This window comes from Malus sylvestris, chromosome 8 (genome assembly GCF_916048215.2).
Source record: "Malus sylvestris chromosome 8, drMalSylv7.2, whole genome shotgun sequence".
Lineage (NCBI taxonomy): Eukaryota > Viridiplantae > Streptophyta > Magnoliopsida > Rosales > Rosaceae > Malus > Malus sylvestris.
The window spans coordinates 29,809,122-29,822,860 of record NC_062267.1 but is presented as its reverse complement, the minus strand read 5'-3'; the positions used below and the strand labels follow the sequence as shown (position 1 = coordinate 29,822,860).

Here is a 13,739-nt window from a genome sequence, read left to right as displayed (position 1 = left end):
ATAATCCAGAAAACTTAACAATCTCCAGCCATTTCGGCTGGGAGGGCATTTCTGAATGACCCTTCTCTTTGACAAGTTTCCGACTCCACCAAAAAATAAAACTTGGACAAAAAGTTAGCTCTGATCGTGTGTGTATATATATATACACACACGTCAAAACACAAAAAAAGCACCTGGAACTACATCGAGTAAAAACCTCTTCTTCCAGATATTCGCCAATTTGCTTGCTTCCATGCCTCGCCGAAGCTCACGAGGTCGATCTGCCCGCGCAGCTCCCCGTCGTCATGCACCAGCACGCAACCCTCCCCCTCAGCCTTGTACGTACTTGTGAAACATATATTATCGGACGTGTTTCAAACTGCTTCTTTCAAAAGCACTTCTGCTCATAAACACTTTTATTAAAAGCTACAATTAAAAGCACATTGAAATTTTGCTTCCTAGAAAGCATTTGAAGTACTTTTCTAGAACTCAAAAGCACTTTTTAACTTTTTTTGTCAAACCTGATTAGAAGCGCTTCCAATAAAAGCACTTTATAGAGATGTATCTCCAAACGAATTTCTTCAAGTAATGAAGGAAGCCAATTTCTTCAAGTAATGAAGGAAGCGAGGTTCATCATAATTCATAGAAGTGCCACACATATCATATCAAAATCCTTCCTATATCATCTTACTCATGCATAACTGCAAAAAGTTTTCTAAATAGTTTTACATCCATAATCAAGACTTTCAAGTAATCCTCTAAAAGCGGTTTTAGTCATTTTAAAAGTACATCAGAACCGGCTGATGCAATGTTCTCCTTTCCACCTATAATTGGATTGTTATGTGTTGCCATGCAGTTTATGAAGCTCGTTGCTCTCCATCTCCAGCTCCAGCTCCGACTGGCCGTGGTGGATCTATGTTTTCAGGATTTGTTCAGGGTACGTAAGTACGTGGATAGATAATGTTTTTGTTCGTTTGGTTGCTTATAATTATTGTACATTATAAAATACAATCATTCGAATTGGTCTTGTTGCATGCAGGTATGGCTTTGGGGATTGGAGATGCCGTGGCACACAGGGCTGTGGATGCTTTGATGGGTCCTCGCCGCGTCACTATTCGAAATGAAGCTGCCGCTGCTGCTTCTCCTACTCCTGCGGTTCCTGCTCGTCCTGCTGCTGCACCAGTACCAGAAACCATGGCTAGCACTAGCAGTATCAGTGGTTCAGATGCCTGCAGTAATCACTCCAAGGCATTTCAAGATGTATGCAATCCTTTTCCTTTTATTATTTTCCCCAAGATTTATTGTGAAAGTCAGGGACTGTTTGATAATCATTTCGTTTTCACTTTTTTTTTTTTTTTTTTTTTTGGAACCTGAAAACTACTTATACGATGACCTTTGGGTTTTTTTTGGGGAAATTATTATATGAACACCTTTGTGCAGTGCATCGACGAGTTTGTAAGTGATATCAGCAAGTGTCAGTGGTACATGGATAAGCTGTACGAGTGCAAGAACAACTCCGGCATGTTGAGTGCTTAACTAAGCACTGCTTCCTGTGCCTGTCAAGATAGTGAATTAGTGGTCTATTTTTGGGGGAAGGATTTCTTTAAATAAATCTTCATATAAGTAGTAGTACCTCTTCTTATTTGAACTTGATCGAACGATGCTTGTTTCGTGTATTCATGCTCATAAATAATGATTTTTGTAACTATTTGCTGGATATATAGTGGAAGAGTTTGAGCATATGATATACTCACATATCAACTGTTAACACTGAGTTCAATAACAGTTTAAGTTTGGCGATTAAGTTTTTTTATACCGGTTCCTTGAACTGTTTTCGACTATGAAAGGGAGACTGGATGGACTTATTTGTGAAGAGCCCAAAAACTAGTTGGCGTCATATTTGACAAGAAATTTTATGACTTCATGAAACTTGAATTCTGTCTTTTAACTAAATGAGATGAGACGAGAAGGAACTGTGAGCAGGAAGAAATTCTGAACAATAATTCAAATTCTTTGTTTACAACTATGTTATGTACAAACTGTTTCGAAATTAAGCAACCCTAAACCTCTCTAAACGAGCATCGGAGACGCGTTTTCTCAAGTTAACTTTCAAACGCTGTGGAATCAAACCGATTGGAAGACGGCTGAGAGCAAGTTACATGAAGAGTGATTGAAATTAAACTGAATATTTTGCTTGCAAATCTATGGGTGTACAAACAAAGACAGGAGATACCTCCACAAAAATAACTATCATGGAAAAACAGACAACCTGTCTTTTTCTAGCTACTGGCTAGCTGTCTCTACATATTTTCACAAAATTCTGATCATGTACAAATTGTGTTTTACTTCTTCCGCTGTGGTGATGTGATCTCGTAATCATTTACCTAACAGTAATCCAATTTCCTGACGACTCCAAGTGATTCTCAGATATCTGCTGCCTTCTTGAAAAAGGGTTTCTACTTGGGCTGCTGGGGAACTCATCGCGATCGCAGCTCTCAAATCCCTGATCTGAACAATCAGAACCCTCTTCGTAAAGTCCAATGTCTAATGTGCTCGCTGGTGAGTAGGCCGCACCATTTCTTGAAAATTGCATCGAGTTTCCAGACACAAATGGATGGTTGAGCAACTCCTTAGCAGACCACCTCCTTTTGGGGTCTCTCTCCAAGCATCTTGCTAAGAAATCCAACCCTTCGTCCGAAAGCTTTTGCGGGAACTGAGGCTTCTCATTGCCACAAGCAATCTTCAAAACAGCAGCAACCGGATTCCAAATCTCATTGCCCCAAGGAGGCCTCCCGGTAAGCATTTCAATCACCGTGCATCCCAATGACCAGATATCCGAAGCAAAATCTAGCCCTTCGTTTCTCAAAACTTCAGGAGCCATCCACAATGGAGTCCCGCCAATACATTGCAAAGAGTGCTGCACTGAAACCCCGTCAGCCTTTGAGGCTTTTAGCCTCTTTGCGAAGCCAAAATCCGCCAACTTGACATTCCCGGAGGATCCCAAGAGCACATTGCTGCACTTGAGGTCACAATGCACAATCCCACTTTCATGAAGATACTTGAGGCCGTGAAGAATCTCCCTTGTGTACAACCGAACCACTTCTTCCTCCAACGCCCCGCCAAATATCTGCATCACATCTGACAAACTACCCCCTGCCATGTACTCCATGAACACATTAGTGCATTTCCCTTCACCATTTTCCCTCCCCATACATTTAACAACATGTGGGGAATTCATACTCTCGAGAATCTTAACCTCGTTCTCAAGAGCCTCAGCTCCATCCCTAGACTGAGCAGATTTCACAACGAAAAGCGCTCCTGTGGCTTTGTTCATGGCCAGATGAACACTCCCATAAGAACCAGAACCGACCATTTTTCCCTTCATCCACTCACCCGGCAGAGGAGATGTGCACTGATCAGGATTCGCAGCCATTTCTTCTTTGATATTTTGAATCGGGCAAGAATACCCAACTCAAAACATGATGCTTCTGGTGCCTCTAAAAGCATGCAGAGAAAAACACCATGAATTGTATGATATCGAAGACCGATGTATTTATAGAGGATTTGAAAAAAAGGGAAAAAAAAGAAAACAGGTTGATGGAAAAAAAACTTGCCAACAGTTCCAGATTGAATCAAAATCGGAAACATAAACAAAACGAGGAGTTATTTTTAGGATTAAACTGAAACTTCAATGACAGAATTACTCTCTTACTTTGATGGTAATCAGAGTTTCCAAAGAAATTAAACAAAGTGCAAGAAAAAACTATAATGATGGTAGAGCGGTTTCCCCTTCGCACGGAAAACCGCTCTAGCAGCAGGGGATTTCTCCTGAAGTTTTTACAAAGCAGAAAACTTTGATGATCTCCTTTTTCCCAGATACAAAATTATGGCCAGGAAAAGGAAATGAAAATTTGAGGAGGAATTTGGAATTTTTATGGTCTGATGGGGGAGGAAAAAAACGGTTGGCCATCCTAGCCTTGTGGAACGCCCTCGAGTCCTATGGGTACCTGCCACGTGGCAGAAACTACAATCTAATTCATGTTTGCTCAGACAGAACAAAGAATGGCTATTGAGACACTGAATTTCTTGCCGTTCATTTCTCTCAAGTTCGAATTCTGTCCCTGCGGATTAATAGATTATAGTAGTTTAGAATGTCGTTTCTAAAAATAGAAACAAATAACCACTTCTAACCAAATTGGTTTTCTTAGTGAATGTCCAACATCACCGTGGTATATACATCAATTTATTACAAAATGGAGATTTGATATTGTTATATATGGGTAGAAATTTCACTCATAACCACATCCTCTTGCAAGTATAATCGAAAACAGTCTGCAAAATACTTCTTGATGAATTGTCTTCCGGCAACTTTAGAAGCTGAGCAACTTTCGAGAATCCAGCCTCGTGCCTAAACGAAGAAACTTCAGCTGCTTCTAACTCCGTCTCCTGCTTGAACAGCGGTGGTTTTGATAATGCCCACTGCATTGACCAAATGGCCAGAGGGCGCATGTAAGTTAAAGATCTGAATTCTCCGCTGGTGGTCCAAGCTTCGGGAGTCTGAAAAGAGTATCTGTTGATAAAATAATGAAGGAGTTAGGAAGCGAGAAACGGAGAGCAGATAACATATACATCAATAGGTTGAGTTAACGAGAAATTGACAGTGAGTGAGTCAACATTTAACGGATCATATCCCTTCGATGAGGTTGTCGACAATCGTCAGTATGGTTGCATCTCAGAAACTAGGAAAAGAAGTCATGTATTGGCATTTGTTTAAGCTAACACCCGACATACACTTTACACAGATATTTTATGTCCAAACATAGCTTGCAGGTTAGGGATAATAAAGTTAACTCACCCAAGACCTTCTTTGGACCATGCAGCTTCATAGACTCCAGCCGCAGTATGAAATCCTATATCAACCATATCTTCCTGAATCATCGTTGCAGCTACAGCGTATGTAACTCCAGACCATATTTCTCTTGACTGCATTGATGACATGTCAACCTTTCCATCGGGTAGCATCCCATTAACTGCTCCTTGTCTCCCATCCTTAAACTTTTGGACATTGTAATTATAAACCATTGCCAGTGCACTCCGTGCCTTGTCTTCATCAACAATTGGCAACAGACCGGATGCTCTTGCATACCTACAAAGTAGCAAGATAGTAAGTTCTATTTCATCGCCATAACTACATAGATCAGACTGATAATTTTGTGAAAGAAATCTTTTGATTGGCATGAATAGATGACATTCAAAATATCTAAGATGTCAGTTGAGTCACAACAGACCATTGTCCGGCCAGTTGATCAGCTTGGATTGAGGAACTTGATGTTTGACCACTGTTGTCATAATTAAAGTAAGATCCATTCCATAATTTCGCATACACAGATTTTGCCTTCTGATACTTGTGCCAAAAATAAACCTCTGAACCCTTGTCACCTACTTCTCGTGCCATGGCTGATGCAGCCTGCAATGCTGCTACCCACAGCCCACCACTATATGCACCCACACCAGAGACCGACCACGTATCATAAGTCTGATCTGGGGAGCCATCACTCTCAACCATTCCATCGCCATCCTTATCAAATTGTTCCATATAAGCCATTGCAACATAAACAGCGGGCCAAACGGCTTCTGCAAATTTCTTATCACCAGTGGCAACCACATCCCTGTAGACTTGGAGAACAAACTTAGGATTCAAGTCTTTCCACCTATCCGTGTTATACAGGTTATACGCATTTACTTCAAACCAGGGGTCATGGAGGCCGATATCATGAGGAACAGCTCCAAGAACCTTTCTTTGGACCCATTTTCCATCAGATAGAAGTCTCATCTTAGAGGGGTCGTGCATCATTACTGCTGCCGCAAAGTCCCGTTGGATGCTGAGCTCAAGTTTTGGGAATAGCATGACTAGTGCAAACGAAGAGTAGAAATGGACATCGTAACTGTTCCACATATGATATTCAATTCCTTCAAGACAGAGAAATTGGCCAATGTTTTCTTCTCCCTCCTGAAGGAGATTTGTTCCAAACGCAGAGTTTGATGCTATGGGAGTGTGAACTTGCTCAAGTATTGATGTCATCCTTCCAAGAATGTCAATAGCAGTATCATTTTGTTGGGATGCGTCAATGACGCTTTTCAAACCTAATGATGACTTATCCAAGGAAAACTTCCTTTCCCCAATGCTCGATAAGCTATGGACTGGCGGTGCTCCATCTGCAAAACAATTTATATGAAAAGAAAAGATGAACTAATGTTTCAATATAATTGTCAAATTTCCCCGCAAAAAAAATTCAAACTTAACAAATACCTGTCCAAACTGTGCCCCCAGAATTCAGAATGTAGAGCTCATTGAACAGAGTGACAGGGTACCTGCAGAGAACCTTGACAAATCTTAGAAATCTGACATGTACGTGAATCAGTTTAGACATCTAAACTCACCATTCAGGAAGTCTCTTGTCCTCAAGAACTGGTCTTTGCCATGCTTCAATCTGGGATTCCCAATGGTGATGCTCTATATTTCATGGAAAATAGAACAAAAACAAAGGATGTAAGGCCACCGATCACAATCAATAGATAATATAACAAAGAAACGGTGAATTAGGGTTTCCTAGTTAAAGGAATGGGAAAGTTTCACACTCTTTCTTATGATCAGACGATAATATACTATGTGACCATTTCCTAGTTTAAAGAACACAGTAACTTGGACCAATGTTCCTTTATGATATGTTTGGATGAGGGACTTTCAAAGTCCCAAAGAACTTTAGACTTTGTTCTTGAAAAAACCAATGAACTACTCCGACACTAGAAAGCTACTTTAGAACACTAAAAATGCTTACAAAGACACTAAACAAAGGACCTTCAAGGTGTCATTTGAAAGTTCTATTAGATGTATAGCACTAATCATTTTCACAGTCCATCCAAACTAATTTAGCCGAAGTTCCATGGAACTTCAAAGTCCCTCGCACAGACGCACCCTTAGGCTTGGATGACGACTCAAGGATTCTGTAAGAGTGCATTAACCATCAAATTTACAATCTCATTGGCAAAACTAGGTGTCATGTATCATGTTTCAAATGAAGATTCTGAACTCAACTCAGCTATCCCGAAGTGGAGGAATGAATATCATCGTCGATGAAAATTATTGTCTTCTCTAATGGCACAAAAATGACAAAGAACTGTCATGTGATTTACGCTGACCACAATATGTTAAGGGGTAACGGCCCAACTTTGACTACCAAACAAATAATCTAAAAAAAATCACCAACATGAAGTTTATGAAATCAACCATTACCAAGAATAGCATCATGAGCAATATTTGCAGCTGCATCCCCAAGTTTGCCATAGGACTTAGAGTACCGCCTGTTCATAAAAAAATTGCAGCATTTAAATACTGTTCCACTGTATCATATTTTTCACCCAAGTGTTTCTCCACCCACCTGTGATACGTCTTCCCACCCATAAATTTTACTTCTGGGCAATCCCATGCCAATGAAAATGTTACAGTGCGTACTCCATCAGGTGGAACTGCCACAGACGCAGCAATGGCTGCCCCAATAGATGATCCGGGTTCGGAAGGTAATGGCGTTTCTGCAGAATTAAGACTGTCAAAGGATCCATGCTGTAACAAAAGAGGCACAAGTATCAAGTTTTATGAAGAATAAGAATAGTTCAAATATACCAAAATAAAATGGGTCTCCGACCCTTGTAAATTACTTTCTTGCGACAATCAAAATAAAGCAAGCTGAAGACACTTCTATGACATGAAAATGTTAGCATAATCTACTGACCTCTTTTATCTCACTCCACATGTTCTTAGCTGTGATACCTTTGGAGTCGCCAGAAATCACAAAGCAAGGGCACTCTGATACGTGAACACCATCAGTCTCCTGTGCTGCTATTGCAAATGTCACTGGGGGCAGCCCATTTGCAGTCCTGTATTTGCAAATAATGATTGTTACATGTAGAGAAAAATAACAAACACATCATAAATTGAGGAAACGATTCCAAGAATCTTTTTCCATCTATACCAAGAAAGGAAACTTACTTGTGATGTAGAAGTACGCCATGCACGCCATCCTTCATCCTAAAGATGTTAAATGATACTGAGAGTTAGAATAATTTGCAAGTATGGTGATAAGCAATCTTTCGTAAGGGCACAAGCAGATATACATTTGTTGTTATATCAAAAGTCAAAGGTTTGATTCTCAAAAGAAAAAATTCAAAGGTTTATGTTAGAAAATCCGACGAGAAGTCAAGCTAAGGACAAGATCTTACACTGCTCTTGAATTGGAGTGATGACCAGAAAGTTCAGAAATCCCTCCAACAGAATTCTGAATGGAACATGCCAAAATAATTTCGAATTAGTTGTAATGGCTTCTCATGGGATAAGTCTTCGATTCAAGATTGCCAAGAAAACATACAAAAAGAGACGGAGAAAATATTTTAAACAAAAAGGACTTACTGCCCAAGTGAAAAGCAGTGTGACATCAGCTGCAGTCTTCCCAGAATTATATATCTGAAAAGAGAGAAAAACTAAAACTCCAATACAGCTGCGCCGGATTTTATGAAAACATATTTCTCACAGAATCATTCTTACCGTGTAAGTAAAAACTGAAACAGGTAGGCTGCTCTCCTTGTAATTATGGGGAATAAAAGGCGAAATTTGACGACAGACTATTTTGAGAGCTGGATCAGGTTCACCTGTATCAAAGAGAAAAATATGACCCATGAAGGACATAGTACCACTCATATGTATAACATTCAATGTATGTTACCGTCGTAAACAGACCAAGCCCTTGGAAAAAGGGCATGATATGTAGAATTATCCCCGTTCAGATTCCAGTCCCAAGATCCAATCCCTGAAACTTGACTTTCTCTGTTCATGCACACAATATCAGTAAATTCATTCATTCATTCATAGGGGTTCCTTATTATAACGAAAAGTAAACAAATTGTCTTGTTTCATGTCTAGGAACTTACTTCAGAACGTCTGGGATCCTCGGACAGAGCACAGTAGAGTATTTTTCACCATTTGTGCGGGAAACAAATACCTGGCACAGCATTTGTATCCAGTTTAACTAAGGAAAGAAACTTTTACATCATCTAAAAAAAAAAAGTGTAATACGTTTTACATCATCTAAAAAAAAGTGTAATAAGAAAGGCTAATGCAAACTATTTGGTTAAAATGATGATGAAATATTATCAGAAGGTTCTAGAAGGGAGAAGAGCGAAGCTAAAAGTACGTCTATTGAGATTGTATCAGACATTTATGCATCTTATAACTAAAGGAAAAACAAATGAAGGTTATGTAATGACGTACAACTATTGATTTTTGTCAAAGATTCTAAAAGAAATCATGGACTTAAATTTGCAGGTTCTTCCGCACACTTAAACTGAACAACTGTAGAGAACAACTGTAGACTCTTTTGCGAGATCATCAGTCTCTAACACATGAGGAGATGTATTCCGCTTCTGGAGTGTTGCACTGCATTAAGTACATAATTCTTCGCAAGAGGATGTGTATATTATCTGACTTCTGATTGTTGAAAGCATTAGCAAAGAAATGCCTTGAGATGGCAGGCAATAAACTTATGTAATTTTCTATTTTTCTTTCTATAAGAATTAACTTACAGAAAATTGATCTGCTAAAACAGGTTTCTCTTCACATCTTCCAGGGAAGAGCTGCCACCGCTGAAAATCACCACTATAACTTCTTCCGATGCTTCCTGCCCTAAGAAAGCAAACAAAAGGATTATATACCATGCAATTGGTAACAAAAGGATTATATACTATGCAATTGGTTATACTTCTTAGTAAGATATATATACGTATAGATAGAGAGAGAGAGAGAGAGAGAGAGAGAGAGAGAGAGAGAGAGAGAGAGATTGATGAGTTACCCAATTCCACCAAGTGGGACACCATGATTAGATGTCAAATGGTGCTTAACAAATGGATTAATGAAGCCCTCCTGCAGATAAAATATAAACAGGTTCATCCGTGTTAGGAAGAAATTCAATTAGATGGATCCCCTAAAATAAGCAATCATCAAAGTAACTAAGCTCATTTAACATTAAGAAGATTACCCTTCCCTTAGCAGCTTCTTCTCGTAGATGACGCCATAGCCGAATACCTATTGGAGCCTACCAAAAACAAAACAAGCAATATTGTTGACAGAAACAATAAGAGAAGGTAAAGGTCAGATACTAAAATTGCAGTCAGTCATATGCTGCATCACCAAGGCCTATGACCAAAACTTTATGCGAAATATCTCCAGTCGATACGTCATTTGTTCATTTTCATATATGGTGTACTTCAAACTTCATACATACTATGTTTCAAACTTACCAAGTGAATGATCTCTTTTAAATATAGATTGAATGGCAAAGGTGCGTCGCCCGTGCTGTTTAATTTTCGTTGCCATGTCAGTGATGCAGGCTTCCCAGGGTCAACCTTAATCCAGATAAACAAAAGAAAATACATATTAGAGAGCACCAAAAGGCAAAAATCTTTCAAGTCTCAAACAAATTTCAATCAACGATTCAACAGTCTTAGGTCACTTGTCAGATCTTAAAATTACATCATGCGGACTATGTTAAGTAATCCAAAAACCACTATTTTTATTGGCGAAACCAGAATTCCCCAGTGACAGATTCTAAGCATTTTCTTCAATTTTCATATATAAAGTAGAGGCATGAACACAGTGAGTCTTCAATATCATATTATCATTATATCAAATGTTGCAACGTTTCCGTCTCCTCTAAGACGCATAAGAAACAGTGATGGTGAAACTAAGGCCCTCTAAGACATATTCAGCACAAGTTAGTAGTCACAGGCTTTTCGAAAGAGTATGCAAAGTCGGTAATTATCCAAACAAGTACCCGAAATTCATCTTTCGAAGATTATAAACACCGAGTTAAATCTCGAAACCTTTACTTGTTTCAAACAAAAAGGAAATGCTGTCAGGTTACTGTTGAGAGTTGTCCTATATCTGTGAGGGACAAGGTTTGCTATGTGCTTATATGGTATTGGGCTACTCCCCATATTGCCAATTGGTTTTATGGTGGAACCTCAATTTCATCAGTTACTTCTCACATTTAAGAGTATATAATCTTGATTGAGCCTACCTTTTCAAGTGAAGAATCGGAATGCTCGTTATCTCTTTCAGCAAACTCATTCTCGAACATCTTCTTCTCAAGCATACTTCCTGTATTAAACAAAACATTACTTAATCGGGCAGAACGCAGTTACAAAGTTAATTAATAATGTTCTTCCTCTTATCATGTTCCATCAGTTTACTGGAAGTTAAGAACATCAACACAAGTATTGAAATTACAGCAACCATTTTACTCCGATAAGTTGGTAACCAAAGAAAATGCCCTTTTCCATCCTCTCATCCACCAAATAAACAAAACTACTGCATATAATTTTCGAGAATTCTCTGCGAGATTATCAAAATTATAGTGGTAACCCAGATAGTCATGTTTTGAATCACTGTAGGATCCACATTAATCACTTTGCAATGCTTATGTTACACTACACGGACACTCTGAAACCTCGAAGTGTCCGAGTGGCAGATACCCTGACACGCCTCAAACACGCTCCAAACACGGTTTAGACTTCAGACATGGTCAAGACATGACAAGGGATTTTTGTAAATGTAAAAGAAATTTTGAGGCAATTTTGTAAATATTGAAACTTCTAAAACCTAAAGTTTTCTGACCTACTCTTTAGTTCTCTTTCTCTCCAATTAGAGGTTGTGATCTTTCCTAAGGGAACTTTAACGAAAAGCACCAAGTACTGTTCATTTTAACGAAAAACCACATTTTTACACTAAAAAGTCAATCCTGGTACTATTCACTTTACCCTTTATTTTGTCCTTATCATTAAAACTCAAAGTTTTCAAGCCCTTTTCATTAGTTTTCTTGTTTAATTATTATGTTTAGTGAATGAATTCGATGAACACGAGCATTTTGTCATATTATAAATTTGAAGTATTGTTTTTAATATATGTAATATTAATTATAAACTAGTCGTATTTTAATCCCCGTTTCGTATTCTTATTTTATGAAATTTTCGGTATAGCTGCGTCGCACGTCACTCCATATTTTTCCAACATATTGCTTTCTGATTCCGCAGGATTATTGACATTTACAATTCAGACAATTCGCGAAACAAACAAAAATACAAAATAAAAAAAATCAAGAAGTGTTGTGGCCTATATGTAACTGAGGGTACGGCATGGAGAGGAAGAGATTGGAGAATTGGCTTGAGAAATTGTGCGATAATTCCTCAGTCTTTGTGCCTTTATTTATAGTAATAAGGAGGAGAGAAACTTGTTCTTCAAGTAATACAAAGTCTATTAAGAAAGATCTTCCAGATCTCAAATGATTCATAATCTATCTCTACATTCACGCAATCACAATATGTATTAGAACTTATGTCACAATAAGAAGAGAAATCTTGATGACCCATTTCACTGCATATACATCTGATCTCACTCACCCAACAAAAATATCAACTGGTGTAAATAATTCATACCCGACAGTTATCAGACTGCAACTCCAACCAACTGGGTTCACAGAGACAGCAAACTCCCGCAGATTACAGGAGAGAGAGAGAGATATAGAGTTGGTGAATAATGCTGAATGTTTTGATCATTCAGAAGGCCGACCCTTTGACCGGTATGCATGTCCATATACTTCTTTTATCCATACGCTATCTAATTTTCAATTTACAGTTTTCTCTTCTGTCAAGTTGGTTGGTGACACGTGTCTCTGTGTGTCAGGTTTTCTTTCTATTTTATGTTATCTTAAGTTGAAGAATGTTTACTTTCGTTTGACGGATTAACATTTTAGTGTTCCTTTTAGTGTTGCGGTATTCATCAATTTATCCTTTGAATTTATAAAAATTGATCAATTTTCCCCATCAATTTTAATTTTGATCAATTTCTATCATCAACTCTCATAATTAATCAATTTGCATCCTATTGTTAAATTTTTTAATCTTCATCTACTTTTTCGTTAAGTAAATTAAAAGTTATCCGCAGGACTGCTTTTAAAGGCCAAAAAAGTCATTTTCTCTACTCCTTCGATCTTCTTCCTTTTCTTCGAACTTTCTCTTCTTCTTCCTTTTCTCCAAGTCGAGCCTTTTCTCCAAGCCGAGCGGGTGCTGGTTCCACAGGTGCTCCACCGGCACGATTTTCCGGTGAACACCTAAAGAAACAGCGGGAGAGATCTGAGCTCGTAGATCCGCGTTCACTTCTGGGGTGTAGTCGCTGCGTCGCTACTGGTCGAGGTCCAATTTCTCTTTGGCTTCGAGAAAGGTCGCGTACCAGACATAAAGCAAAGAGTGGCCAACACAAATCTCCCCGTGCAACATTTCCAGAAAAACGCTTTCGAAATCTTCACTGGTATCCATCTGCAAATCCACAAAGACAAATAATTAATGTTTCATGTCAATCACATTGACAAACAAACTAAACAACCTCCTCAAAATTTTAACCCAAAAAATGTACCAAATTTGATGTTTATTAACATAATCAAAGCAACTAAACAAAAACCAAAATTGAAAGTAAAAAAAAATAAATTGACCCATAAAAAATACACAAGCAAAATGTATGAAAAAATGTCAGAAATTAGAGAGGGAGTGTATTAATACATACATAGAGGAACCAAATCTTGAGAAATCTGATGTCGTCCCTGTACCGAGCATTGTCTTTGAATGCGGCGAAGCAGTCGGATAGAAGCTTGGTGAGATCC

At 38.5% G+C, this 13,739-nt stretch overlaps 3 protein-coding genes across 4 annotated transcripts; 1 reads left to right on the top strand and 2 right to left on the bottom strand.

The window, feature by feature from the left end:
- The first annotated feature begins 194 nt into the window (after positions 1–194).
- On the top strand, positions 195–1,632 carry LOC126632851 (uncharacterized). The gene is made up of 4 exons (XM_050303354.1): positions 195–317; positions 836–916; positions 1,019–1,239; positions 1,420–1,632. Exons 1-4 carry the CDS (start codon positions 233–235, stop codon positions 1,513–1,515), a joined length of 483 nt encoding a protein of 160 aa, XP_050159311.1. The 5' UTR covers positions 195–232; the 3' UTR covers positions 1,516–1,632.
- A 517-nt stretch (positions 1,633–2,149) lies between these two features.
- LOC126632850 (mitogen-activated protein kinase kinase kinase 18-like) lies at positions 2,150–3,891 on the bottom strand. The gene has a single exon (XM_050303353.1). It carries the CDS (start codon positions 3,410–3,412, stop codon positions 2,360–2,362), a length of 1,053 nt encoding a protein of 350 aa, XP_050159310.1. The 5' UTR covers positions 3,413–3,891; the 3' UTR covers positions 2,150–2,359.
- Positions 3,892–4,163: 272 nt separating this feature from the next.
- LOC126632849 (uncharacterized) lies at positions 4,164–12,666 on the bottom strand. Of its 2 annotated transcripts, XM_050303351.1 has the most exons (20): positions 12,520–12,666; positions 11,106–11,185; positions 10,327–10,431; positions 10,065–10,121; positions 9,879–9,949; positions 9,613–9,712; positions 8,962–9,032; positions 8,757–8,857; positions 8,579–8,682; positions 8,444–8,497; positions 8,257–8,312; positions 8,027–8,065; positions 7,770–7,914; positions 7,419–7,600; positions 7,274–7,341; positions 6,421–6,493; positions 6,290–6,351; positions 5,268–6,195; positions 4,835–5,125; positions 4,164–4,549 (listed from the first exon to the last, which is right to left on the bottom strand). In XM_050303351.1, the coding sequence occupies exons 2-20, from the start codon at positions 11,178–11,180 to the stop codon at positions 4,273–4,275; spliced, it is 2,859 nt and encodes a 952-aa protein (XP_050159308.1). In that variant the 5' UTR covers positions 11,181–11,185; positions 12,520–12,666; the 3' UTR covers positions 4,164–4,272. The 2 variants fall into 2 exon arrangements, with proteins under 2 accessions (XP_050159308.1, XP_050159309.1); XM_050303352.1 differs by lacking the exons at positions 11,106–11,185; positions 12,520–12,666 and having other exon boundaries at positions 9,613–9,707; positions 10,327–10,417.
- Between the last annotated feature and the right edge of the window lie 1,073 nt (positions 12,667–13,739).

Bases quoted from the DNA above. Each gene is read 5' to 3' on its own strand.
- LOC126632851 (XM_050303354.1), top strand. From the start codon at position 233: ATGCCTCGCCGAAGCTCACGAGGTCGATCTGCCCGCGCAGCTCCCCGT. The intron at 318-835 runs GTACGTACTTGT...GTTGCCATGCAG, and splicing joins CAACCCTCCCCCTCAGCCTT to TTTATGAAGCTCGTTGCTCT. The intron at 917-1,018 runs GTACGTAAGTAC...TGTTGCATGCAG, and splicing joins GTTTTCAGGATTTGTTCAGG to GTATGGCTTTGGGGATTGGA.
- LOC126632850 (XM_050303353.1), bottom strand. From the start codon at position 3,412: ATGGCTGCGAATCCTGATCAGTGCACATCTCCTCTGCCGGGTGAGTGG.
- LOC126632849 (XM_050303351.1), bottom strand. From the start codon at position 11,180: ATGCTTGAGAAGAAGATGTTCGAGAATGAGTTTGCTGAAAGAGATAAC. The intron at 8,498-8,578 runs GTAAGAATGATT...CTCTCTTTTCAG, and splicing joins TTTCAGTTTTTACTTACACG to ATATATAATTCTGGGAAGAC. The intron at 7,601-7,769 runs GTCAGTAGATTA...CTTTTGTTACAG, and splicing joins TGTGGAGTGAGATAAAAGAG to CATGGATCCTTTGACAGTCT.